This window comes from Porites lutea, chromosome 9 (genome assembly GCF_958299795.1).
Source record: "Porites lutea chromosome 9, jaPorLute2.1, whole genome shotgun sequence".
Taxonomy (NCBI): domain Eukaryota; kingdom Metazoa; phylum Cnidaria; class Anthozoa; order Scleractinia; family Poritidae; genus Porites; species Porites lutea.
Genome location: NC_133209.1, coordinates 1,778,944 through 1,806,193, shown reverse-complemented (window position 1 = coordinate 1,806,193; position 27,250 = coordinate 1,778,944). Strand labels below are relative to the sequence as shown.

General features: G+C 38.8%; 5 protein-coding genes across 5 annotated transcripts; 4 read left to right on the top strand and 1 right to left on the bottom strand.

Moving 5' to 3' along the window:
- Positions 1 to 265: 265 nt before the first annotated feature.
- On the top strand, positions 266 to 3,854 carry LOC140948109 (cyclic GMP-AMP synthase-like receptor 1). The gene is made up of 4 exons (XM_073397335.1): positions 266 to 741; positions 1,316 to 1,612; positions 2,443 to 2,663; positions 2,857 to 3,854. Exons 1-4 carry the CDS (start codon positions 266 to 268, stop codon positions 3,807 to 3,809), a joined length of 1,947 nt encoding a protein of 648 aa, XP_073253436.1. The 3' UTR covers positions 3,810 to 3,854.
- A 4,791-nt stretch (positions 3,855 to 8,645) lies between these two features.
- On the top strand, positions 8,646 to 10,170 carry LOC140947898 (cyclic GMP-AMP synthase-like receptor). The gene is made up of 2 exons (XM_073397115.1): positions 8,646 to 8,838; positions 9,084 to 10,170. The coding sequence occupies exons 1-2, from the start codon at positions 8,673 to 8,675 to the stop codon at positions 10,034 to 10,036; spliced, it is 1,119 nt and encodes a 372-aa protein (XP_073253216.1). The 5' UTR covers positions 8,646 to 8,672; the 3' UTR covers positions 10,037 to 10,170.
- A 64-nt stretch (positions 10,171 to 10,234) lies between these two features.
- On the bottom strand, positions 10,235 to 17,182 carry LOC140947899 (vesicle-associated membrane protein 7-like). Its single transcript, XM_073397116.1, has 9 exons — positions 17,087 to 17,182; positions 15,525 to 15,675; positions 14,427 to 14,484; positions 13,973 to 14,022; positions 13,768 to 13,855; positions 13,540 to 13,633; positions 13,107 to 13,174; positions 12,680 to 12,772; positions 10,235 to 11,910 (listed from the first exon to the last, which is right to left on the bottom strand). Exons 2-9 carry the CDS (start codon positions 15,668 to 15,670, stop codon positions 11,830 to 11,832), a joined length of 678 nt encoding a protein of 225 aa, XP_073253217.1. The 5' UTR covers positions 15,671 to 15,675; positions 17,087 to 17,182; the 3' UTR covers positions 10,235 to 11,829.
- Positions 17,183 to 17,215: 33 nt separating this feature from the next.
- On the top strand, positions 17,216 to 19,674 carry LOC140948129 (DNA-directed RNA polymerases I and III subunit RPAC2-like). The gene is made up of 5 exons (XM_073397354.1): positions 17,216 to 17,295; positions 17,374 to 17,474; positions 18,203 to 18,279; positions 18,927 to 19,006; positions 19,136 to 19,674. The coding sequence occupies exons 1-5, from the start codon at positions 17,242 to 17,244 to the stop codon at positions 19,202 to 19,204; spliced, it is 381 nt and encodes a 126-aa protein (XP_073253455.1). The 5' UTR covers positions 17,216 to 17,241; the 3' UTR covers positions 19,205 to 19,674.
- A 2,261-nt stretch (positions 19,675 to 21,935) lies between these two features.
- LOC140948552 (uncharacterized) lies at positions 21,936 to 26,641 on the top strand. The gene is made up of 2 exons (XM_073397806.1): positions 21,936 to 23,091; positions 24,582 to 26,641. Exons 1-2 carry the CDS (start codon positions 22,131 to 22,133, stop codon positions 25,874 to 25,876), a joined length of 2,256 nt encoding a protein of 751 aa, XP_073253907.1. The 5' UTR covers positions 21,936 to 22,130; the 3' UTR covers positions 25,877 to 26,641.
- The last annotated feature ends 609 nt before the right edge of the window (positions 26,642 to 27,250 follow it).

Sequence of the window (27,250 nt, the reverse complement as noted above, 5' to 3'; positions counted from 1 at the left end):
GTGTACTTACAAGTAAAACGCCACACTCCTTAATAGGAGCCTGTAGATAAAGCTATATATAGATAAGATAAAGTCATAAGTTCTATTGCACTTTTGTTTGCTTGTTTCTAGTTTGATGTGCACTACTAAGGAGGGCTTGGCATTTGAATATCACTTCCGGTAGAACGCATTTCCCATATTTGCGTAACATGTATTTTTTAAAAAAAGAGGAGAGGCACATGGATGGTGATATAAGCTTCCACCCAAGCTCGTAGTCTAGTATGAAATGTCTAAGTGTTATTTAACCACAAGATTAGTTGATCCTGCTAACAAGAGCTTGAAGTTTAAATTTAAAGTTATCAGTTGTAAAGTTCGTCGAAGAAAGCCCCGAATAGTTGACAAATCACCGGCGATCAGAAAAGTTGAATCAACAAAGCAAATGGAAACTATCCTCCAGAGAATTTCGACTCATGAGATGGCAGGATGCTCAGACAAGAAGTCGATAGTTCGTTTAGTTAAGCAGCAAAGTCCTGAGAGACGATGTTCCAATCGAACTACTGACAGGATAAAAGCCGACACTAAACCAAAGAGAACCACTGCTTTGAGTGGGAGATCCTCGCACCATCGCAGGTTAGAAGTGAAGCAAGAGGACTGTACTCGTGGACGAAATCTAAACCCTGGAAAAACTCTACCGGCTCCTGCATTTTGTAAACCAAGGAATGCGGTTAGAGAGAGACGCGTTGGTCAGTGCTCTGCAAAGAGGTAAAGCTCAGCCATTGAACAAAGACCTATCGGGTTGTTATTATTATTATTGTTATTATTATTGTTACTTTATTAGCATTATTATTTGGTTTCGTCCTGACCTATTGACGTTCTGATTTGTTAAAAATCGAAGAACTTTGCTGGTGCACTAAATAAAATATTCGTAATTGGCCCTTTTTTGCTACCGAGGAGAGAGAGAGAGAGATTCCTTTTAACGGATACTTTCCGTAGTAACTATATCTTTTTTTTCCAGGCAGATTTTCATCTTCTATCCAGGTCAAAGCTGTTTTTTATTGCTTGAATTAGGGGGTAGGGAAAGATCCGCCCTCGTAATTATTTTCCTCCCGATTTTGGTCCAAAAATAACCGCCTTAGGGGGCAAGGCGGGGAATCCCCCGGGCCATTCTCTATATCGGGCAATGAACTCGTGTATCAAGCGGTAAGTTTGTTAGTTGACCGCTTATATTACTTGGAAAATTTTCGCACGATTTAAATTTTGCACGAAAATAGGATAAGAAAGTAAAACTGACGGTCTGTTAGTATGGTACCCATACTTCGGCTTTTTTCGTACACAGAAACTGGACTCTAGAATTACCTCAGACCTGTCCAAAGCAAAAAAGTGCCGAAAGACCACGTCGTCCTCCAATTTTTTACCAAAAACCTGCAGTGATAAAAGATACAGGAGTAGCAGCTGCTTCGAGCACACAACCTCCAGGCTGGCCGGGGTTTCAAGTCCCGAAAGAATATATTCATTTAAGAGAGGGTGTTGGAAATCGAATCCCCGAGAAAGAGGCGGAACCGGTTTCAGCTCCAGCTTCTAAACCACGCCATCATGCTACGAAGAGACATGTTCCCCAGTATTCCCCTAAGAGGTGAGGATATGAAATCAGTCCGGTTGGCTTTCTAAAAGGGTAAACTGGGAACAGGCTCCTTGGTGGAGAAAAAAGGCGAAAATTATTTGAAACGGGGTGCAAATCGAGAACTTGTGTTAATGAAACGCTTAGGAATTGCAATGGAACACCCTTGAAGAAAGACGAAAGAAGAATAGACCAACCATGTTCTATAAAATCTACAATGACCAAACTGGGATAGGCACTGGGAAATATCTGAAGCCATTGGGTCGAGAGTTAGCCTTTATGTTAATAACCAAACTTGTGAGGATACTCCTATTTTTTAAGAACTGACAGGAGAGTGAAACAATTTAGCTCTTCTTTGATAGCATTTACAAACTGCCTTTAATTTTATTTGATTTATAATGTTGTTTAAATATTTATTTTTTATTGATTTATTGAGCGCTGGCCAATTTACAAGAATCATAAATTTGATGCAGGCATATTTGGCAGATAGATAGATAGATACACTGGAGAGGGGGAAAGGGCGGCGGCCAGCCCTCTCCTTCCTCAGTCCCTGCTCGGTTCGCCTTTTTATTCCCCGTTATTCGTCCTTTTACCCCAGGAAAGACCCAGGTCCTAGGCTACTAGAAAACAGAGAGATCCTTGAAGAATATTTTTACCCTGCAATACATTTTTCCCTCTCCCTCCATAAATAACGACCGGTCCAGCTAATACTGAGTAAGCAGAAATGGTTATGGCCCAACTGGTAAGTTTACCATGACGTTCCCTTCACAGATTTCCCACCATTAGATATGTAAAGACTTTTTGAAAGTGATGGGCAGTTTCTTTCTTGTATTTTGTGTTTTTAGGCCTTTGGATCTGACCAACCTACACCTAATGCAAGTCCCTAACGAAACTGCATTTTCAAAATTTTTTAACGAGAAGGTCTCTCTATCTCAAGATGATATAGAGCGGAATTCGAAAATTGTAAACAGATTCATTCCGGAGATTTTAGATGCGGTACGCGAGACAGACGCCCGCAAGAGACACCCTGAAAGAGAAATTTTTGCTTTAGATGTACTACATACAGGTAACACGTAATCATGAATAAACGATCTTCAAAATCATAGCCTGCGATGAGGTAGTTGCATACAGTATATTATGTTGTATTTGCAGGAAATCATGATTTCTAGCCAAGGCAATTGCGGTGAATATGCTGCCCTCACGTTTCTCATACTTCTGTTAGACTGAAAACCAAAACGCATTTGTGTTTTCTACCCCAGGTAGCTATTACGAGGGACTGAAAGTTTGTCGTCCGGATGAATTTGACGTTAAGGTTGTGTTGCATGCTCCTCGTATCGAACGGTTTTTTGATGTGAGGTGCCCACCAAGACCACGTGACACATTAGGTAACGCAAGTGTTGAACTGAAGACATGGGTGGAAGGAGGACGAAGGCTGTGGGGAGAATTTCTTACGAGCGATGGAAAATTTTTATCGCCTAGGAAAGTTGTAAGGCATTTCTATTCTTTAGTACGAGAAAGCGTGGCAGCGATGGATAAAAAGCAAAAACAACGTATCTCCAATCTGAAAGAGCCCAAGGGTCCAGCCGTAACGTTTACTATAGACGGCAAAATTGATGTGGATCTTGTGTTAAGCTTGGAGATCTCAGGCTGGCCGAGTTGTGCAGAACGCTGGGGAGTCTTTGCTACAAACAGGACTTGGCCAACAGAGGAAGAAGTGGAGAAAATTAAGCTGAAAGATCCCAGGTTTCATCTAGTTGCAAAACCTTGTGCTGCAGAGGAGAGCAAACCCACAAACTCTCAAAAGTTCTGGCGGATTTCTTTTTCGGAAGCAGAGAAAACACTCTTGAGCAAGGCTAGCGACGAAAAAAAATACTTTAGAATTGCAAAGGCGATTTTTGAAGGCAACAAAGACCATTTAAAACCTCTTACGTCGTTTTATTTGAAAACATTATTCCTTGACTTGCGTTCTGAGAATCCACGAGCCATTAATAAGGAAAACCTTCTGGGAATTAATGTAGTCAAGTTTTTTTCAAGTTTGATTGCTCGTTTGAGACGAGGACAACTTCCGCATTATTTTGTTCGTGACGTAGACCTGCTTTCCAGCCGGATTAAAAATCATGAAAAGCGATTAGATCTGGCGTCAAAATTGGAGGTCATTGTTAAGGAACTCATCCGCGACCCACGAAAAATTCTGGGGGAACTTAAACTGTAAAATAGAACATTGAAGGAAATTTTACAGAAAACGGAAGTAAAAACGTTAAGTAACAAAGTTGACTCATTCCTCTTGAAAGTTTATGGTTGTTGTTGTTTTTTTTTTCTCACGAGATCTAATAGCCTCATTATAAGGGTAATGTACTTGTTGCGGTTCAATTTTAGATCTGGTTCAAATGATTTTTTAAACCAGTTCATTCTTTTTGAACAGGTTATTTGTTAACTACACTTAGTCAGGGTCGACCAGGGGCGGGGGGAGGGGGGGGGGGGTAGTGGTATACCAGTATACCCGATAAAAATTCGCCAAAATACCCAAAAATACCTAAAATTCATCCAAATATACCCAAAATTATACCCAGGTATACTTTATACCTGAAATTCAAAGAAAGTGATATACCGAATACCCGTATTTAAGCTGCAATATACCGTATACCCGATTTAAAAGCCCCTGTATACCCTGGCCGACCCTGCTTAGTGAAATAGAGTTATATTACACCGCCCTCTCTCATGTGAAAGTTGATCAGTTGGATAAAAAAAAGAACCGGAGAGGAAAGTGATAAGCTTCTCCAGCACCGAATTTTTTAAAGTAGATTTTTAATCTTGTACGCAGAGCTCACTCTGTTTTACACTTTCCCTTGGCCGTGGGAGACCTGGGTCGAGATTAATAGATTTTGTCACTTGTTAAGGTGTTTGAAGAGGGTCATGAGAAAACATGGACACCATTTATATGAACCAGAACTAAATTTTGAACTGCAGCATACTGAAAAGCGAACACACATACTTCTAATATCGACAACAACCTACAGGCAATAACTCAGTTTTTAAGACTTCACAAGATTATAAAATTTTTTCTCCCATCTAAAAAGAACTCTTGATTGCACGATGTGCTTAAAAATAGTACCGCTGAGTTACAATGCCACTGTAAAATTCATGAAAGAAAAAAACACACACACTTAGAGAATATTGCTATATAAAGAGTTGTTTTTCCTCAAAGGTGTTTTAAAAGAGAATATGTTGATGACCTAATAATAAGTTAAGAAATAAATGTAATTTTAAAAGGAAAATAAATGTGTAAAACAAGTGACGAGGAGTGCCAAATTTACATTTCAAGGTAAATTGTAAAATAATTTAATTGGGAGCATAATATAACCACTCGAAAAAATCGGAAAACTGTGACTATCTGTTACTTCTTACATGTAATAATCCTTAACTGAACTAGACTGCGAACAGCCGTCTCCCCTCCCCTTCCCCCTCGCCTACGAATACCTTCCCCTTTTCTCCAACGAAATGCAGACGTTATATGGCCAGCGAGCAAGCACATGGTACATTCGAATTCCCCATCTTTGATTCAGGAAGGTATCCTGTGTACGGCCTCCCCCTCCCCACACAAAAAAATCTCTCTTCCCTATTTTGTTTTAGGGGAGGGGAGGATGGAGGCTGAACCTGCCAGAAAAAATGGTTTCGCTTTGGGGGAAGGAGCAATACATGATAACGAGTGAACGTAACCAGAAAAAGCCATTTCTCACTCCACTTACTCCCTGGGACACATTTCAAATACGACAGAAAAACGATAGAAAAATGTACTATACGGATCTGAATTTCCTTGTTGTTTCCGTTTCTATACTACTGGCGCCCACGCATTCGATTCGTCACTTGTTCATTGTTTAATATCAACTTATGAATCAATTTAAAAAAATAGCCTTTACATCCAGCCGCGCCTTGATGACCTGAAAGTTTTCCTTTAATAGTTGAACGAAAGAAAGATCGAGATTTACTACGCAGTTGCTTCAAAGTTTTCAGACAGGTAGGTAAACCAACGGAATCGCCATCATTTCAGTTTCTTTACATACATATCATCATTCATATCATCAATCTTAATCAAATCTGATTCGGTTAGAACTGAAAAGAAAGTATTCTGAAACCTGTTGAATTTTCTAGTACTTGATCTTTGCTAAATTTCCAGCTGTTTTCATCGGCACTCTACAAATAAACAAGCGAAAAGAAATCACAAAAATTAAATAAAATGCAGAACCGCTGAAACCCATGCCTCTCAAAGTACGGAACGTGTCAGACGGTACTGACTGACACCATGTGCTAGATGCCAATATTCTAGTACCTCATGAAATACTTTTCCGATTTGCTTCAGTTTACTTGTTATCTATATTTTGCACAATGTATACACAATGTATCAGCTTTCTTGCGGCTGAAAGTGACTGAGAAAGCTTTTAAAATTCTGAAACACTTCACTGAACATTCTCTCTTGAGTTGAGTTCTGTTGTAGAAAATTTGTTACCGCCCAGTAACTGAATTTGCAGGTTTTTTTTATGTACCAACGAATTGGAAAATATCGTTCTCAAAAGAATTAGCAGGGGAAGTTTTAAAAGTTAAAACTTGGCTGTTTACAGCTGTAATTACTATTTAGTTCATTTTCCGGAAGTAAGTATGGGAATTCTTAGAATATCGTTTTGTACTTCCGCTCTGCCTTACAGTATGCTAGATATATACTTAGAAGTATAACGCCACACCAAAACAGGAGCCTGTACCTAAAGCTGTATATAGATAACATAAATTCATAAGTTTTATTGTCTTTTCGTTGTTCGCTTGCAGTTTGATGTGCGCTGTAAAGGAGGGTACCTTGAGATTTGAATATCACTTCCGGTAAAAGGCACATTGCTTTTAGGGTCATTCCCGTTTTTGCGTAACATTCATGTAAATTTGAGAAGAGGGCCATGGATGGTGATATAAGTTTCTACACAAGCTCGTAGTCTAGTATGACAAATGTCTAAGTGTTATTTGACCACAAGATTAGTTGATCCAGCTAACAAGAGCTTGAAATTTAAAGTTAAAGTTGTCAGTTGTAAAGTTCATCGAAGAAGGCCCCAAATCCACGTTGACAAATCAGCGGCGATCAGAAAAGTTGAAGCAGTAAAGAAAATAAAAGGGACAGAAACTCTCCACCAAGGAATTTCTACTCATGAGGAGGCAGGATGCTCAAAGGAAAAACCGAGATGTCATTTAGTTAAAGCAGAAGCAGACATTAAACCAAAGAGAATCACCGCTTCAAGTGGAAGACCTCCGCACTGTCTCGGGTTAGAAGTAAAGCAAGACGACCGTATTCGTGGACGAAATCTAAAACCTGGAAAAACCGTACCGGCTTCTGCAGTTCCTAAACCAAGGAATCCGGTTAGTGAGAGACACGTTGGTCGGTGCTCCGCAAAGAGGTAAAGCTAAGCCATTGAAGAAAGACTCATCGAGTTATTATTATTTTGTGTCGTCCTGATGACCACTTAACGGTCTTCATGCATGTTGATAAAAATCGAAGAACCATGCCAGTGCACCAAATAAAATGGTCGTCTTTTCTTTTTAATAGTACTGACAAGGAGAAAGAGAATCCCTTGCACGGATACTTTCTGTTGTAACTGTCTTTTTTTTCCAGGCGGGTTTACCTCTTCTATCCCGTTCAAAGCTGTTTTTATCATTAGAATTTATCAGGGAGAGAATCGCCCTTGAAATTATTTTTGTCGCGGTTTTGGTCTTAAAATAACCGCCTTAGGGGGCGAGGCGGGGAATCCCCCGGGCCACTCTATGCTCGTGTATCAAACGGTTAGTTAGTTAGGCGACCGCTAACCTGAGATCAGGCGTTTTTTTTTTTTGCTTCTTTGTTTCTTAACCTGAGATCAGGCGTTTTTTTTTGTGCTTGTTTGTTTCTTTGGCTTGAGAAACTTAAAGGGATAATAGGGAGAGGGCATGATCTCAGGCTAGGCGACCGCTTATATGACTTGTAAAAATTTCGGACGATTTTTATACAATTGCATGTGTACGAAAATAGTGCCAGAAAATATAATAGACGGTATGTTTTAAACTGATATGGTACCTATACTACTGCTTTCTTTATGGACAGAAATGGACCTCAAAAATTACCTCAGACCTGCTCAAAGCAAAAAAGTCCTGAAAGACGACGTCGTCCTCCAATTGCCGGTGACCCAAAACCTGTGATAAAAGAAACAGGGGCAGCAGCTGCTTCGAGGAGACGACCTACAGGCCGGCCGGGGTTTCAAGCCCCGAAAGAATACATTCGTGCAAGAGAGGGTGTTGGGAATCAAATCCCAGGGAAACAGGCTGCACCGGTTTCAGTTCCAGCTTTTAAACCAAGCCATCCGGCTACCAAGAGTCATGTTCGCCAGTACTCCGCCAAGAGGTAAGAATATGAAATCATTCAGTTAACTCTTTAGGTATGTCTAACTTAGTTGTAAGGAACGTAATGGCAAGAGGGAAGGTACTACATACGTTTCCTTGGTCAGATTAATTTATGCGATTCCTTTGAGCTAACAATTTTAGTGCCCGTTTGATACTTATATGGACAAGGGGGAAGAAAAAAAATGGGGTGAGGGGGGGGGGGGGGAGGGTATTTAAGAGTGGTTAGAGGTGGCCTGTTTTTTGGAAACTTGGGGTCATATTTTAGTTACTGCCTGATGTCATGAATTATTTGTGTTTAGGTAGAAGGAAAAACTTCTATAAAGGCGGGCCTGGTACCAGACTCTTGGTGGAAAACTGAAAAGGCGAATATTCAGTCTGTGCTCGGTCGGTTCGCCTCTTTCTTCCTGTTGTTGGTGCTTTTTCCCCAATAAGAAACCTGGTCATGGGTTACTAAAAACAGAAGAGATCCTTGAAGAATTTTTTTCTTACCTTGCAATAGATTTTACCCTCTCCTTCTATAGATAATTATCATCACTCGTTTACTTCGACTTTCTCTTTACCACTTTCGCCCCTTTAGTTATGCTAAGATTTTTTAGAATAACGGGAGTTGTTTTGTTGTGTTTTCTCTGTTTTTAGGTCTTTGGATCTGACAAACAACCTACACACAATGCAAGTCCCCAACGAACCATTTTCAAAATTTTTTAAAGAAAAGGTCTCTTTATCTCAAAAAGATATAATGGAGAATTCGGAAACTGTAAACAATTTCATTCAGAAGATTTTAGCTGCGGTACGCGAGAGAGACGCCAAGTTTGCTCTAAGAGTACTCAATACAGGTAACACTGATGTAATCATAAAAGATCTTAAACGCGGGGGTTCGGTCATAAAAAGGTTCCCCCAGCTCAGTCAGATTAATATTAAAGATTTGAAACATGTCGACGGTTGGCTTCGCGATGTGAGAATCCACTAGGTTTACTCTCATAGACCTAGAGTACCATTTCTAGCCCAGGCGATAGTTATGTGAATATGCTTCCCTCTTGTTCTCCGCTAAACTAAGACAAATTTGTGCTTCCTGTCACAGGTAGCTACTACGAGCGACTGAAAGTTTGTCGTCCGTGTGAATTTGATGTTATGGTTGTGTTTGATGCTCATCGTATCGAACGGTTTTTTGATGTGAAGTGTCCATCAAGACCACGTGACACATCAGGTTACGCAAGTGTTGAATTGAAGACATGGGTGGAAGAGGGAAGAAGTCTATGGGGAGAATTTCTCACGAGTGATGGAAAATATCTATCGCCTAGGAAAGTTGTAAGGCGTTTCTTTTCTTTAGTACTAGAAAGCGTGGCAGCGATGGAAAAAAAGCAAAAACAACGTATCTCCAATCTGAAAGAGCCCAAGGGTCCAGCCGTAACATTTACTATAGACCGTAAAATTGATGTGGATCTTGTGTTAAGCTTGGAGATCTCAGGCTGGCCGAGTTGTGCAAAACGCTGGGGAGTCTTCGCTACAAAGAGGACTTGGCCAAAACAGGAAGAAGTGGAGCAAATTAAGCTCATAGATCCCAGGTTTCATCTCGTGGCAAAACCGTGTCCTGCAGAGCAGAGCGAAGCTGCAAAGTCGCAAAAGTTCTGGCGGATTTCTTTTTCGGAAGCAGAGAAGACACTCTTGAGCAAGGCTGGTGATGGCTGCGAAAAACAATACTTTAGAATTGCAAAGGCGATTTTTGAGGGCAACAAAGACCATTTAAAACCTCTGACGTCGTATTATTTGAAAACATTATTCCTTGACTTGCGTTCTCAGAATCCACGAGCCATTAACAAGGAAAACCTGGGAATTAACGTAGTCAAGTTTTTTTCAAGTTTGATTGCTCGTTTGAGACGAGGACAACTTAAGCATTACTTTGTTCGTGACGTAGACCTGCTTTCGAGGATTAAAAATCCGGAAAAGCGATTAGATCTGGCGTCAAAATTGGAGGTCATCGTTAAGAAACTCATCCGCGACCCGGAAAAAATTCTGAGCCAACTTAAAATATAACATCAAAAGACACGTTACAGAAAATGCAAATACGAACCTTAAGTAACAAGGCTGACTCATGCCTCTTGAATATTCATGGTTGTTTTTTTCACGAGATCTAGTGGCCTTGCTATTAGAGTAATTACTAAAAAGTGAACACACATATTTTTTTGCGTAGGTTTTAGACGTTGATTGGAGAAAAAATAAGTTTTTTCCTGGTTTCTTGGCCTAATCCCTTTGTTTATATTAGCTTCATTATAACACCGTATTTGTTCACTATATTTTTACAAATAACAGCCGTAGAAGTTATTTACTTCTGATATCGACCACAACCTATAGGAAAAAACTTTTTAAGACTTCATAGGATAAAAAGTTTTTTCCCATCTATAAAGAACTCTTGATTACGCGACGTTCTTAAAAATAGTAGCAGTAACAATGCCACTGTAAAATTCAAGAAAGAAAAAAAAACACTTAGAGAATATTGCTAAATAAAGAGTTGTTTTTCCTAGCTGGTCTCTCTAGATTGGTCGAAGAAATTCCCTTCTCTAAGCTGTTTTAAAAGAGAATACCGTATTTCCTCGAATAATAGCCGAGGGCGATTATTCGAGGGAAGGCAATTATTTCAAATATTCTTCACTGGAACAGTCTGGAACAGTGCCGGAAGTCGTGCCCTAAATAGTTTGTTTTATTTTCCCATTCAATCAAAAGATAATCACATCAAATAAACTAAACATGGGCTTTTTAAGTATTCCAAATTTTAATTCTTAATTACTTTTCAGAGCTTGAATCGTCACTGATCAGTTTTGCTGAATCTCATTGCACTTCAACTTGACAGGAAGGGGATAACAGGAAGAGAAGATGGCGAAAGGGGCGAGGGAGGGGCGCTTATTTGAGGGAAGCGATTATTTTAAATATTTCCATCAATGGGTGGCGATTATTCGAGGGACGGCTATTACTAGAAGGACGGCTATTATTCGAGGAAATACGGTATGTTGATGACCCAATAATGAGTTAATACATGTAATTTTAAAAGGAAAATATTAGAGCGAGGAGAAACGGATGTTTTCGCAGGCTACTGGGAGCACCAAATCTATATTTCAAGGATTTTTTAAAACTAACATAAATTGATACAACATAGGAAAAATATTATCACGATCACTAAACTAGAGGATAAGGCAACAAAGATGTAATTATACAGCAAGCTAGAAAAAAGGGTTTCTCCTCTAATCTAAAGCATCTTCAATTTTTTCTGTAATTCCTGAGCTGAGAGTTTGCTTTTAGGATAAACATCTCTGAATATGAATTTTGCACATTCTATCCTATCTCTGAGCGAAATGCACCCCAACTAACAAAATCTACAGAGTGTCATGGACTTGGATGAAGTAATCCAGGTAAACAGGAAGTTAAAATCCTGATAGAAGATAGCTGAAAGTGGTTTTTGAAGCAACGTAAAATCAAATCTGAACGTGATCTGTCAATTTTCTACTTACTAAACTATAAAAGAAATGCATTCATTCTACAATAATAATAATAATAATAATAATAATAATGATAATAATAATAATAATAATAATAATAATAATAATAATAATAATAATAATAATAATCCAGACATTTGTGCTGCCATAATAATATGATTTAACAAGCCTAGCTAAGTACGGACAGACTACAGGACTGCCTTTTCTATACCCTTAACCAAACTTTCCTTTTTACAGTATTAAAGTTTTTTTTTGGAAAATGTGAATTTAAACACCAGTCTTAACACTATTGATCATTCCTTCAGATTGTCATCCTTCATTATAAACAGGCCAATTTTAATTTTTTTTATCTTTGTGTACACAACCTCCCCAGTCTAAGCCACCGCAAGCTGCTGATATGATAAAGTAAAGAACCACCTGAAAAATAAAAAACATCAGTTATGCTTTTTGATTACAATAAGCAATAAAGAAATATAAAATTAAGACAGTAGATCCCCACTGCAAATAAGAAGCGAGTTGTTGTCCTTCTTTCTTCAGAGCCATGTACAGTGAGTGCGTTGTTCCTTGTGGATTAGGCGCTTGCCCCTCACGCACACTCTCAATCTACTGTGACTCTGAAGAACAATAAGAGACTGCTCGCAGACTAGCTGAAAAATGAAAGGATTGCTCTGTTGGCGATAACAATGAGAACAAGCAAAACAAGAACTCTGCATGAACATCACACTTTATGATATATTTCTTTGCTGTCACTACACAAATATGCCATGAAATTTGCCTAGGGGATGTACACACACAACCTCGTTCCCAGAGTCCTCTCCCACCTTTCTCCAGAGTGAGAGAGAGGGGGACCAGTACAGGAGGACCCACAGTGGGAGTAAAGTTGGTGCACACACTGTGAAAAATTTTCCTTCTTTTTGTTTTGTTCTGTTTTCATCAGGGACTGGCTGTTCAAACATTGGATAGCGCTATCCACCCGATAAATCACTATCCAATGGATAAGTATTGGGGAAACTAATAATTGCACTATCCACTGGATAGATATTTATCCAGGGGATAGCGCTATCCAGCCTTTGAACAACTGGGGCATGATCAAGAGTGACACGGCAAACCCCGCCCCCGACCCGAACCCCCTCCCCTGTTCCGCCCGGGAGTGACATAGGGTTTACTCTCTCTATTGTACACTTACAATGATAACAATGACGAGTATAATGGTGATTTTCACATTTTTCCACCACATTGCTCTGGCCAGGCCTTTGCTGGATTTCTTGAATGTGAGAGACTGAGAGATAAAATGTATTTGAAAATTAATTATCACAAGGCAAGGGCAAGAGTCTTTCAAATGTTGAGTTGGTGGACAAATTCTAACGGTGTGACCATTCAAACGAATCCTCTTCAGTAGTACTTTCACGTGGTGCTATTTGTTTTGTAGTACTGTGTAGTTCTAACTTTTCAGTCTGTGGCTGGAATCCTATGGTATGTTCTTCAAGATTTTTATGCAAAAGTGATCAAAGATGTAGGAATGACAAAATAACTGAGCTTTAATTTCAGCACTTAATAAAAGAGAATTTGAGATTTTTTTATGTAACCAATACAGCAAAAAATAGGAAACTCACTGAGGTATTGAGGTCCTCTGCCTTGTCAATTAGCAGTTCTAAACGTTCTCCTCTTTGTGCAATTGTATCTGTTGATTAAAATGGCAATCAGATTTACCCTTTAAAAGCGCTACTACCATCAACATGCCTATTCAAACAACTGTAATTTATCACTGGCTGGGATTAAGCTTCTGTCCATATGATCAGGGTGTCTGTTAAAGTGGGGTTTCCACAAGGTGAGAGTAAGTTGTACATGCACTTGTTTAAACCCTTTTACCCCTAGTATCCATTTACAAGTTCTCCATTCTCAATTCTTAGCGGAAGTCAATTTAAGAGAAGACTTGAATTCTAATAGTTTCGCCCCAAGTTAACCTAGAAATTTTACTTTGTGCAAACTCTTCCCAGATTTCATATTTACTCTTATTTCCTCTGCCTGAGTTCATTAAGTTCTTACCAATGTTTTTCACCATTATTCCTCTGAGTTCATCTAACTCTCCCTGCACCTTTGTCAAATTATCGGCACTTGCTCCAGTGTCTGAGAACCGCCTCTGCGAAAAACAGCAGTTAACATTATCAGCATCATCACCATCAACACAAAAATGCTATTTCAAAAAATTCTACCGATATGCTATTATGGTCCACATACCACCAAGTGTACTAACAATATGCAAGAACAACTCACCATTTCCCCTGACAAAACTCTTGAAAATTCACTGTTCATAGCATACGGCAAAGCTGTCTGAGCTCGTCCATGATATGTAGTTTGAAAACTGTTAAAAATGTCACAAAAATGCAGATTATTACAGTAGACATCAGCATTAATGAAAAAATAAACCTCAGATAAAACAAGGTCATTATTTACAGTGTAAAAAGATATGGTGACTTACCGCTTTTTAATCTCTGTCAGGTACAAAAATGCTTTTGATCTTTCAAAATCCTTGTCAGAAAAGAAACATGAGACAAAAGTCTTATGTGGTTGCGAAATAATATTTAAAACAAAAGCGATCAGTGACTGGTGTGCTTTTATAGAGCTTGTGACTGTACGAAATGGCAAATATACAGTGAGGAAAAACATTAGTGACTACAAGAGTTTCTGATAAATGGATAAATACATTTTCAATAATTCATTCTACTTAATAAATACATAAGTAGATCAACTAATCAGTGATAATGTCCTCATCAACTATTACATTGTATCTTGATCTAGTCAAGATATAAATAATAATAATATTATTATTTTACAACAAAAACTCATTCTTAACTTCAAATCCAAGTAAGTATTACTGTCTTAGACACAAATATATTAAAACAGGTAGGAATAAAGGTTAGTTAATATCTTACATTATCTGTAATGCATAAGTATATAATTCTGTCCTCTGATATGTAATGGAACAAATAACTGCAAGAAAGTTTACAAGTATCAGGGTTAGTAACCATAACAATGTCATGATTGACATGTAAATCACACTGTAACCTGTTTTGAAGTTACCGCTAGACACCTCTAGCAATATATTATTGCCATTTACATCACTTCTCAAATGGCCAAACAATTCCTTTTATTTGCACAGAGGTTTCTTATTCAAATAAACAAGTAAGTAATCTTAACGACCTTCTAAAGAGTCTGGATGTATCAAAAACACATGCAATAGCCTACCAACTTTTTTAGAAAAAAAAGGCATGCGATTTTTACCCTGAGAGTACAGGAGGATCCTTAAAGATGTTTTGAAGAGTTCCTAAAGTCTCAGTTGCAGAGCTTTCCCTTCTAAAACTGAGATTTCTGGGAAACCATGATAACAATGTCTTTATATTAATACTGAAATAGATCCAATATTTTCACGAGGAGCAAGCATTATTGGTCCGCATGTGAGAGAACAAAGTTTTCAGTCGGCAGGTGAGCAAGGCTCTGCTCTGAGAAAAATTGAACAGAGCCCAGTGGTCTGAGCCTATAAAATTCAGGGTGCCCTGCATATCATTTCTGTGAAAAAATGTAGATTTTCTAGTCGCCCAAGAAGCAAAAGATTTCAAGTTGCCGGGTAAATACAACAAGCAGGCGGTGAATCAAACGGCTAGGGATTTCTTTTGGTTCTATTTTTCTTCTATTTTCCAATAAAAGTAGCCGGGGGCCACTCTCTTAGTAGCCGGGGAAAATCCCCGGCCCCCGGCTCTTAATGACAACCCTGGCTGCTGCTACTGCTGCTACTACTGCTACTGCTACTACCGCTACTACTACCACTACTACTACTACTGCTACTGCTACTGCTGCTGCTTCTGCCGCCACTGCCGCTACACTACCACTACCACTACTAATTTTAATAGTTGTCCCCATTTATATAGTGCTTTTCCTATACATATCCAAGGTACTCTCTTCAATATGCATTATATTTCACATCACACTCAGCTGCTTCCAATAATTACCATTGTTAATAATCTCATTCTTACCTGCCCTGTGTGTAGGTGAGTTTGGAATTCTCTGGTGGAATTCTACTCAAAATTTGTTCAGTAACCTCTGCAAAGTTACCAGCACATGAGGCAAATTTAGCTAGGACTGTTGTTCCTCTTGCTACAACACTGTATAGGATCGGCATGGTTTCTGAAGTAAAGTAATAACATAATGGTGAGCTTTTTCTGTACTTTTTACCCACAGAACTTGTGTAATTCAACACTGTCCTTGAAAATGGGGACAATAGGGGAAAGGGATACTAGTACATTACTGGAATTTTGCAGTTGTCTCTTGTCAAAATCATATTACCAATCAGTAGTTTGTTACTGACCAAACGTAAGGTCTAGCCCGCGAACAAGCTCTCCGGGGCACTCTGTTGGTGGAGCAGGAAAAGGAAGGAGAGCTTGCAACTACGTCTCCAGAATTTGAATATCCGCATCAAAAAAGTTGATGCAAAATGCTGATTGGCAGAGATGACATTGGTAATGACGTCATTAACCTTGGCATGTGTTTTTCAATGTTTGTTTACAAGCAAGCATTTTCACATCAGACTCAAGATCACACCTACAAAAACATGTGAGGTGAGATTTGACAGCCAGCAAAACACCACCACCACTCCTTCCAGACCTGTCTTTCAGGTAGATATTATAGTTGTACAACGGTAAAAAATCGTTAAGCACGTTACTATCTAACCAGAATTCGCACTTGTTTCTGCTTCCTGCTGATTGGCGGAAATCTGACAGCTCAGTCGACAAGGAGCCACAGGGAAATTAGAGGAGGAATTCAAATTCCAGAGATGTAGTTGCAAGCTGTCGTGCCTTTTCTCACCCTGTTGCCAGAGCGCCCCCGAGAGGTTGCTTGCAGGGGTTTGTATGGACCAAGACAAACACAAGGTCAATAAAAAAGCAAAAGAAAAAAAGACCAAACACAATATCCAGTAATCTTGCTTGGTATGTAAAAGATTTATTGCCAAGAGAACAGTTTTTTCTAGTGGGACCAAAGTGGGAAAGAGAGGCATGCCTTGCCTGCTTAGGCCAGCAGCCAATCAGAACACAAGATTCATTTCACGTTGCCCACTTGCAGGACCAACCATAGAATAACAACGTTGATAATATCAAGCTTAAATAATGATTCAAAATATTAATAATATAAATTTATAAATACATCCAACTCTCTCTAAGACAGACACCTTTGGCACCAGAAACAAGAAAGACAAGGACCAACTCTGGGTGTCCGTTTTACAGGGGCGTCCGTGTTAGAAATAGTCGACTGAATTTACAAGACAGCTTTTCACTGAATCAGGAATATGTCCCACAAAATTAAGCCAAGTTACACAGCGAGGTTGTTATCTTGTAATAGTTTATACCTTTGCACATTTTCTAAAGAATTCTGTTGGCAAAACAGAAAAAGAAACTAAACAAAACATCTGAGCACTGGCTGCACAGTACGCGTTAAAGCAGATCTATTCATCATCAGATATCAGGAAGAAAAAGTGATACTGACGCTAGCTGAAAAAAGAATAGGATACCTGAGGATAATTTCCAGTAAATAAACACTATACCTTTCGTTTCGGCAAACAATAAAAAGAATTTTTTTTCGTCCTTTGAACAAGTTCAAGCTTCGCTGCTCTACGCCATTGAGGGTCACTGAAAATGACGTCATTCCAAACAACCGCTGACCAATATTATCATGTTGCTCAATCCTGCTCAATCCAGAATGGCAGCCGGCGAGGCAGGAGTCGAGCAAGAAATAAATCGACGGTTGGAAGTGGTATGTGGGGCCCTTTGGGAATAGAGATTAAGAGATTATCTAGAATTTGTGGCTAAGGTTCGATTCTTTTTGCTGTAGATGCCAACAGGGGACCCTGACGATGAAACCTGTGCCACGTTTGTTCTGCATGAAGAAGATCACACTCTTGGAAACTCTCTAAGATACATCATCATGAAAAAGTATGAGGAGGAGGAATTAAATAGGAAGGCCCATTACATATTTTTTTAGCTTTCAACTTATAGCCTCAGGTTGCCGTACATGAGTTTTAAGCCTGTCCCTTATGATATTTTTTTGAAAGGTGAACAGATAGCTCACCCTCTCCCCCACCCTCCCCCCACAACAGTTTGATTAGTACAGTGGCTCCTAGACATAAAGGGGTACAGCCAAATGGGAAGTCACCAGATACCAACTATTAGAATAACTACAGAATACCCAGCTACTAGTGAGCTGTAACCCTTAAAGAGCTGATTATGTTGATAGGCAGTTTTTATTTTAATACACTCTTCTACCATTAGTGGCTATAAGGATGACAAATAGATGTGATAGTGTTTTGCATGCTATACCATTATACAAGTGTATTTCCCTACCTTGATCCCAGATTCTCTCTCCTACCTGTCTCTCTCGCTCCATAGGGATGGTTATAGAACCCTGGGAATGAGGTTGCTGTATTTCCAAGTGGATGTGCGGATACTTGACTTTGTGTCCACATATCTGCGTATCCACCTATTTTTAGGTGGCTGCTGCCTAACCTGTCCAGCACAGCTGTGGTTTTAGTTTTAAATGCATAAAACTCAAAAGAATGTCAGTGACCCCAATTTCTCTTATAAAATATCAATGAGCATATGAACAAAAAATCATTTCCCAATAAAATTTATAAAATAATATTATGCCTTTTGTTACATTGCAGTCCTGATGTTGTGTTCTGTGGATACAGTGTGCCACATCCATCTGAGAATAAAATCAATCTCCGCATACAAACAAATGGTAAATTAACACAAGATTAATATCATAATCATGATAATAACATCAATTTATGATTCATAGACTTACATGTCTTTAAGTCTGAAGCATTTTCCCTAGTAATGGTGATTTCTTTCAGATTTTCAGACATGAAGGACAGATATGTATAAGACCACAGAGAAAGTGCCTTTATTATCTACAGATACCATAAAATTCCGAAAATAAGCCCTGGGGCTTATATTTTTCAAAGGCCCTTCTTGAGGGGCTTATTTTTGGAGGGGCTTATATTTGGAGGGGCTTATCCACAGAGGGAAATTTGCATTTCAAAATCGATTGGGCTAGCCTTATAGTTGGAAGTAAATTTACTGTTTTTGCTTTGTTTTACTTTGTATTTGAGGCAATTTTCCAAGTACAAGCCCCCGGGAAGCTTATATTTGGAGGGGAGATTTAACGGAGGGTTTTTTGCATTACCAGTTTGGGAAGCTTAAATTTGGAGGGGCTTATACATGGAGGGGCTTATTTTCAGAATTTTACGGTATTTCATGCCCTTATGAAATACAAAATATCAAATTTTAGAGTTTCATTGCTTTTTAAAAATTTATTATTCTAAAACTGTTTACTAAATTTCCCTTTTTCAGTGCATGGTGGCAATAACGTTTTACTCTCTTTAGGTCCTCCTGCTGTAGATGTCCTAAGAAGAGGGCTATCTGAGCTTACTGCCTTGTGTGAGCATATGCTGGCAACATTTGAGGTCAGGCATTGCCCAAGTTAATGTTTTCTACTATACATGTTAACATAGGAATTTGCTTTGATATAAATGGTAAATCATAACGGCAACTTCTGAACTTTTCTTATTAAATTTTGTTCAATTCTTCCACAGACAGCTGTGGAGGAGCACAAGGACTCAAAGCAAAATGGTGATTTTGAAATGTCCACCACTGAAGACTAGAATCTGCGTGCAAAAATGGGATGCTAGAACAGCAAATCATTCCAGAATTATTCCAGAATGTTGTTTCTGCTCCAGATGCCTGGTTTACAAAGTATAGAGCTTACTCATGTGAATGAAACCAGTTAGAAGGCAAAGGAAAGAGGCCTTTTTAGGGCTATACCATGTGTCCGTTTTGTCAGAGAATATCAGGCCTGAAGCATGTGTTTTAAAATTCTGTTAGACATAGTTGGTAGTTAATGTGATTCTGCATACAGACTGTGGCCTTAAATATTTGTAACAGAAAAAAGTGTTCCACTGAGAACAATAAAATGACAGAGTTCCCCAAGAAAACCACTCTTTGGCACTTGCAAAATGTTTAAAAACTTATATCTTTATGTCTTTCTTTTGAGGTTGTTCTGTCTCTGGATTCGATAGCATTATGTATATATAGCTTCTTACAGTAAGACCCAACATTTTCATAGAACATCAACAAATATGAAATCAATAAAAATAAAGAGCAAAATACTGTCTAGTTATCAAGCTGCACATGTTGCCTTGCTCAATCTTCTCAGCTGCCTGTGGGGATGGTGTTCTTCCTGCTACTTGTGCCAGCTTGCATACAAGCATTACTGCTCGAGTTATTGCGCAAAAGTTGGAGTGAGAGCAGTCGAGTGGAATTGCTTGTTATACAGGCTTAAGACTTGTCTCTGTCTGGTATGCACTTCAGTAAATATAAAGGATTTCTGCTGAGAAAGCAGTGGAAATTTGAAAGTGCGAGTGAATGTTGTGTTAGGGGTAGTCCAGTTGTAGCCTTTTTTTGTTATGCAACTTGCCTTTAGAGAGCCAAAACTGGATAAGTTATTCAGTGGGAGAGGTCCAAATGCAGATGTTGGGGTTCAATATTACTTTATCCTTGGTTTAACATTTCCTTTGTTTTTGGGTGTGGTAATGTATCAGTTATTTAGGAAATGACCATTTTTCATACTTTGGATGCATTGGAGGTTGTACATGTGTTGGTAGCCTGTGTTTATATAGGCAGATCACCACACATAAGGTTTGTCTTTCAAACCGAAATATTGGGCAAATTTGTTAAAATATATATATTTTGTTTTATTCTTTTGTTTACTTCTTCATTGCCTTGCGATAAGGATCAGTTTGCCGTTTTATGATTTTCTACAAGTTATTATTGCACTGATCCAGGTCTACTACTGGGAGATCCGGCACCACTCAACGGTCAAGTAACTATGGACTAGCTGATATTCTGTACACATATCGTGGGTGGAACTAGGGGAGGGGTCCAGGAACCCTCCTTATCTTTAGGCCTAACTGAGGCCTGTAGGGCTAAGAAAATGATTTTGAAAGCCAGTCCCTCTCTTGGCTTAGGCTCTGCATGAGTGTTCCCCGCCCTGCCCCCCAGGCCCCCACTAACTTGAAGATCTGAATCTGCCACTTCATTGAATGCTGGTGGCAAGCCCTTCTTTTTCCTTGGGTGAATACGTGTGAAATAACCAGGTAGAGTTAAGTGGCTCTATAGCTCTGTTCCTCCGCATCGAGGCTTCCAGCCTCGCACAGCTCATCCCCAGGGTCTTCTCGTTTTCCACGCCATATTGAAAAACGAGAAGAACCTGGGGACGAGGTTGCACCCTTTCCAGATTTCCACGAAGACGGTAGGTAACACAAGAGTTGTTAGTAAACAGAGGCAAGTAAAAGACAGGTAAGATTTGAAGCTATACTTTATTTGGTTCATTTTTACTGCCAATATAGCTTTTAGTTAGAGAGATGCGGATCAGTCTCTGTGGGTATGCTTCGCCTATTGTCACGCAAATCATTGTAACACGAGCGGCGCGTCTGTTTGTCCATGTTCCGAGTGAAGAGTTTCAGATTCGTTCTTTTCATCATCTCGTGAGTCATTTTGCAGATTTAAGGCTGCAGAAGTGTAGATGAGATAGAACAGAAAGAGCAGATGTAAAGGGGTAGTTAAGTTCTGTAATGCTTCAAACTTAACGAGCTGTTCATTTCAAGCATATAAATTTTTGCATAATTCAGCTTCTATGAAATTAGTCAAATTGGTAAGGATACTGTAATTTCGAAACTGAAGCAGCTGTACATGTTCTTATTAATACTTTTGATAGCTCAGATACTAATCTTTTCAAGTACATGATTCAAGGGTTTAGGTTGTTTTAATTTAAAATTCTACAATTGTCCGCCTTTGCATATTCACTGTTACATAACCCGGCCCCTGATAATTGCCTTTGAATTTTATTCATAATTTGTAAATTTTTGAAATTGCAGATGATTTCTTTTCTTTGCTGATCCAAGTGTTAATGGAATGGATGCTTTTTGTTTCCCGTCTTCTTGTGATCAGTCGGCATGTAATAATAACATAATCATTCTCAATCAAGGAAGTGGTGAACAAACCTTCAACAATCTTCCTTTTTATGTTAATGATGCAGAACAACCCATTGGTTTTGTCACCGTTCCAAGCAATGGTGCTCTGCAAAGCAACATACAATTTTCCTTGCAAAATCTTAGTCCTGAAAACAACATTCTGCCAAGCAGTGAACAAGAAAAGAGCTTTGAATCCACGCAAAGAAGTTATGAAAGTGAAGATGTTAAACCTCCTGTGGGACTTGTACCCGCAAGTTCTGGTGACACTTTCGCAGTTGTCTCAGAAGACAGTAACATTAATGTTTTAAGTGGAAGTGGGACGTGCAGTGGAAGGAATAGTGGAGAACAACTTGGGAGTTCTGGAGTACCAGTGACACAGGCTGTCCAATCCAGAAGATCTCCTGAGTTGCCTTGTGATAAAGATGGCTACAAAAATGTCGGTCTTGTATCGTCCAGCTTCATTAGAGCCTCCCAAGCTGAAGGAACCTGTGAGCTTACTTGTGATGAAAATTGCTACAGCAATGTTGTACATGTACCATCTAGCTCTTTGAACTTTAACATGGCAAATGGCATTCTGCGAAGCAATGGGCATGAAGAAGATTGTGAATTTACTCCAAGGGACAGTGAAATTGAAGATGTGAAACCCCTGGTTTGTCTTGCACTGGAACATTCAAATCTTGAACCCAATTGTGGCAATCCACCCCACGGGAATGAAAAAGGCATTCAAACTGAATTGACAGATATGCAGAATGAAGGCTTTTATGCCTCAGAATCTGTTTCTGAGTCCAGCAATGCACCAAGTTCTAGCAGTGAAAATAGCTCCAATGTTACAATGAGTTGTAATAACGTTGAAGTGATGGAAATATCAGTATACTTTGACCCTGAGTGTTCAAGGTCTACTGAGGTATTCTCAAGTCAAAGCAGAACATCCAATGTAAGGAACCCTTTAAGAGCTCTTGAGATTCACGAAGCTACAGTGCCAGCACAGGAATCCCAATCTGGAGAATCTCATGATCTTTTATGTTATGGCTTGAGCAGTGCTAATCAGCTATCTTCTAACCCTTTGGAGCCTGGAATGCTAATCAACAACAATATTTCCCCAATGGGGGATCCAAGAGTTAATGGTTTTCAGAACCAGCCTGTTACTGACAACGTTACCAACCTTGTGTTGAATTCACCAGCTCCAGATTTCTATGCCAGTTCCTCCTCCCAGCCTGCCAATAGAAGTAGAAACATCTGTCCTTATTGCCAGAAATGGTTTCGATCAGACAATTTGAATCACCATATCCTTGTTTTACACTCGACATTTAAACCCTTCAAATGCCAGATATGTCCAAAGGAATTTGCTGCAGAGTTTGACTTGAATAAACATGTTGAAAGACACACAAAACTCACATGTCCATATTGTACAGAGGTGTTTCTCAGAGGCAGATCTTTACTGAAGCATGCTGTTTTACAGCACAAGGATAAAGATCTTTCCAGCTTACCCCTCTGGTCATTCAAGAGAAATGCTTTGCCATGTATGTATCGAGAAAAACCTAGTATGTTTGGTATTTTATTGCCATTCTTGTTTATCAAATGTTGTTTTCCTTTTTTTCTGGGTATGGTATTTCTGTGAGTTTGAAATAGAGAAAAATAAAAATTAACAAAATTAGCTGATCATCATTGTCTTTGCTGTGGTTAATTTTTTATCTCAGGTAATTACTATTTTCCCTTTGTTTCAACTTCATTAGCATGCATTACCATACCCAAAAACAAAAGAAAAGCAAAAATTGCCTGAGATAAATGAACTACAGTGGAACCCTGACAAGAAGAGCCAATGCATTGGCATCTGATTAGGGTTACAAGAACCAGAATTTGAGTTATCGAGGTAACTTTCAGTGAAATTTGGATCAAGGGAAAGGAAATTTAGTGCGAGTTAGTGGGGAATTTGAATTTTTCGAGTTTGAGCTAACAAAGTAAAAATGACTGAAAGGTGTGAAGAAATCCAAGGGAAATTGGACTTAGTTCGAGTTAGTGGGAAGTTCAACTTATCAAAGTTTGAGTCATTGAGGTTCCACTGTACAAAATGTTAGTACAGTGGAACCTCGATTTAATGAAGTGCCAAGGGACAGGGGAAATTTGTTCATTTTATCGAGGGTTCATTATATAGAACACCCCCATTTAAAGAATTTTCAGGACAACTATCAAAATGTTTGTTATATGGAGGTAAAGTTAATAATTAATTTACAAAACCCAGCATTTCCAGATCTGAAAAATTACTGTTGCAACATTTCAGTACCGAGCCAATACATAGCTACAGCACTAGAAACTCAAGAACAAGCAAACAAAACTGCTTACAGTCAAACCAAGTCAAGCGTACCCCCCAAGATTCTATCAGTGAATTGATTATTTGAAAAATGAACCCGTTAGTCGTTCCCGTAACTGGTGTCAAATTCAAAGCGGCATTTCTGCATACGTAATGAGCAGTGAATATTTTACGAGAACTTCTCTGTATTTGGTCAGATTGGAAATCTTTGAATGGATTAAACTTCTTAGAAGACATTTACATCAATTTCAGGAAAATGGAGCTGGTAGAAATTTCATAACTGCCTCGCGTGTGAATTCACGGCTCATTACACATACAAGAATGCAGAGATCAATCTGAAATCTACAACTAGCAACGGATTCAACTTTTGAATAATAAATTCATTAATGGATTCTTGGGGGGTACGCTTGACCTTGTTTGACTGTAAAACTACCGTACACATGAATTTTATCCTTGTTGGTCTGATTGGCATTAATCTTTTATCACATGCTGGCATTTATTTGTTATATTGAGGTAAATTTTATGTTTGTGCTTGTGGATTGTGTTCGTTATAATGAGGATTTCATTAAATTGAGGTTCTGTTCCATACGTTTTACTGTAATTTTGGCTGGGCTGCAGAAAATCATTTGTCATACTGAGGATTTCGTTATTTAGAAGTTTGTTAAGTCGTGGTACATTTTAATTATTTCTGTGTATCTACAGGTTCAAGCCCAGGTCATTTTAGCTGCAGCTCCTGTTTGGTTGAATATGACTCACTGAGGGCCTGTCTAGACCATTGTGTTCGCAGCCACTTCTTCAAAGAATGCTGGGTTTGTCAGAGGTTATTTGAAAAAGAAACACAACTCAAGAGACATATAAAAACTCACACAGGTGAAAGAACATTTCCCTGTGACCACTGTGACAGGTCTTTTTTTACTGATGCAGAGAGAAGGATGCACTTGAAACGTCTAACTTTGGAGAAATCTGTCAAGTGCAGTGTTTGTGACAAAGGTTTTAAAACACAAGCACAGAGAGATAGACACGTTTTAACCCACAGCAATGACAAACCATACCAGTGCACAAGTTGTACAAAGACCTTTAAAAGCCAGAAGGCATATGGCGTTCATGTTCGATTACACACTGGAGAAATGCCGTTTGAATGTCAATATTGTGAGCAAGGCTTTAGAAGTTGGCGTCGTCGGCAAAGTCACCAAATGAAGGATCATCCTGATCTGGTTCCCAGGAAAGAGTACAATTGCAGCTACTGCTTGAAGTCATACTCGAACTCTTCCTCATTCGCATCACATGTAAAGAGGCACACTGGCCAAGTTCTTCGATGTACGTCATGTACTTTTGTCACTGTTTCAAAAGAGAACCTTGATATCCACATGAATAGCCATACGGGAGCAAAGCCTTACAAGTGTCGTTATTGCCCCATAGCTTATGGGCAACCCAATCGCCTTACTATTCATGAACGGTCTCACACTGGTGAAAAGCCGTACGCATGTGATCAGTGTGATAAGGCGTTTGTAGATAAATACAGCCTAGTCAGACATGTTCGTATACACACTGGAGAAAAGCCTTACAAGTGTGGCTACTGTGACAAAGCATTTGCTCAAGGATGCCAGCTGCAGTTTCATGAAAGAACTCACACTGGAGAAAAACCATATGAATGCTCCCAATGTGAGAAAAAGTTTACTCGTCGACAGGAACTCAATAAACACATTGAAACTCATAAAAAAAGGCAACAAGATGATCAAAGCGAGAAGAAGGCTGCTGAAAAAAATTATGAATGCACCTCCTGTAAAAAGAAATTTTCTTCTCAACAGGAGTTAAGCAAACACCTGGAAACCCATCAAAAAAGACAACAGTTGGTGAAAAGGAAAAGAAAACAAAAGATAGCAGAGAGTGATTCTGGTTCAGAGTTCAGTGATGTGGAAGTAGAAGATTTGGGGCAGAATAAGGAAGAGAGACTTGCAAGTTTAAGAAGTGCAAAGATAAGAAACAGACGTAAATGATAGTAAGTTCATAGTATGATTAAAAGGTAAAAAATATCATTTTTAGGTCTGTGGATTTAAGCTGACTAGTTTGTAACACTTGAAAGATATTCTAAGTTCGCACCAAAAGTGTTCCAAAAATTACCTTTGTCTGTTCAAACACCATGACACGAGTACATAGAAGTTGCTATCTTTGGGTTATTGGCTCCTGCATGTGGTCATTATGGAAAAATAGGGGACTGTGAACAGTCTATGTTATTTCCAGTTTCCATTTATCCACTCTCTTCCATCACTGTTTTTACTGACTATTCCCACCCATCCCCTTTTCTTTACATTTTCCAGAATTTTTTTTACTTCCCCTTCTAAATTCTCTCACTTAACATAAATCTCTTTTTTGTGCATTCTTTGTCACCACAAAAATACTGTTTCCATTCCAACTCTAGAATTTGACCAAGTTAGGGTTCCCACTTGATGTATTGACTAAGCGATGGCTTGGTCAATACTTCAAGGCCAAGGTCTGAGATTTCGTTGTAGATATGACCAAAGGGTTAATAAGTTATTTATTATGTGGCCTTTTCATTATGGACTGAAGCCTACAATCAATGAAAATGGTCAGCAGATAACTTAAAAACACGTCACCTCAATGAGTTGTACGCTTGAGCCCATGATACAGTCATGTGACACTGGTCAACGGATACCCTTTTTGACAGCTGTCAATTGACCATGAAAATCCATAAGGATGTCCACTGTCAAGTTAGCTACAGATTGTATATGCCTTGGACACCTAGCTAGCAGGCATTACAAGAAAATAATGCACACTTAGCAACCAATCAGAGTGCACATACTTAATTGTAGCCATGTAATAAAAATGGCTATTGCATCTTTATAGATTGTTTAATTTACAGTATGTGCCCAAAAAAGCTAAGAGACAAATCAGTGGGCCTCACAGAATTACTAGGATCTATTTTTAAGGGATATAGAATGGTTCCTTGGAAAATGGAGGTCCCAGAAATTTTCGGCCAGATCTCGAAATCTCAGAAGCGTTTGTGACAGGTCTGGAAGTCTTATTTTCTGATACCTTTGCATCTTGGAGTATCAAGTTTTTTTAAGTCTGGGTCTTAAATTTTGAAACCGGGGCCTCACAGTCCCACAAAGTCTTGAATTTGCCATTCTATACCCCTTTTTTATAATGCTGTAATACCATGTCTGCTGTAGTAGTTATAATCATTTTGTTAATTATTTATTACAATAATATTAACTTATCTGAATTTTTACTGTATGTTTTTGAATTTGAATATTTTTATTCATCCATTGGGTATTTCATATCCTTGTTTTTAACAATAATATTGTATATATTTTTAAGAATTTTGCTGAAGATTTTGCGAAGCCAATCAC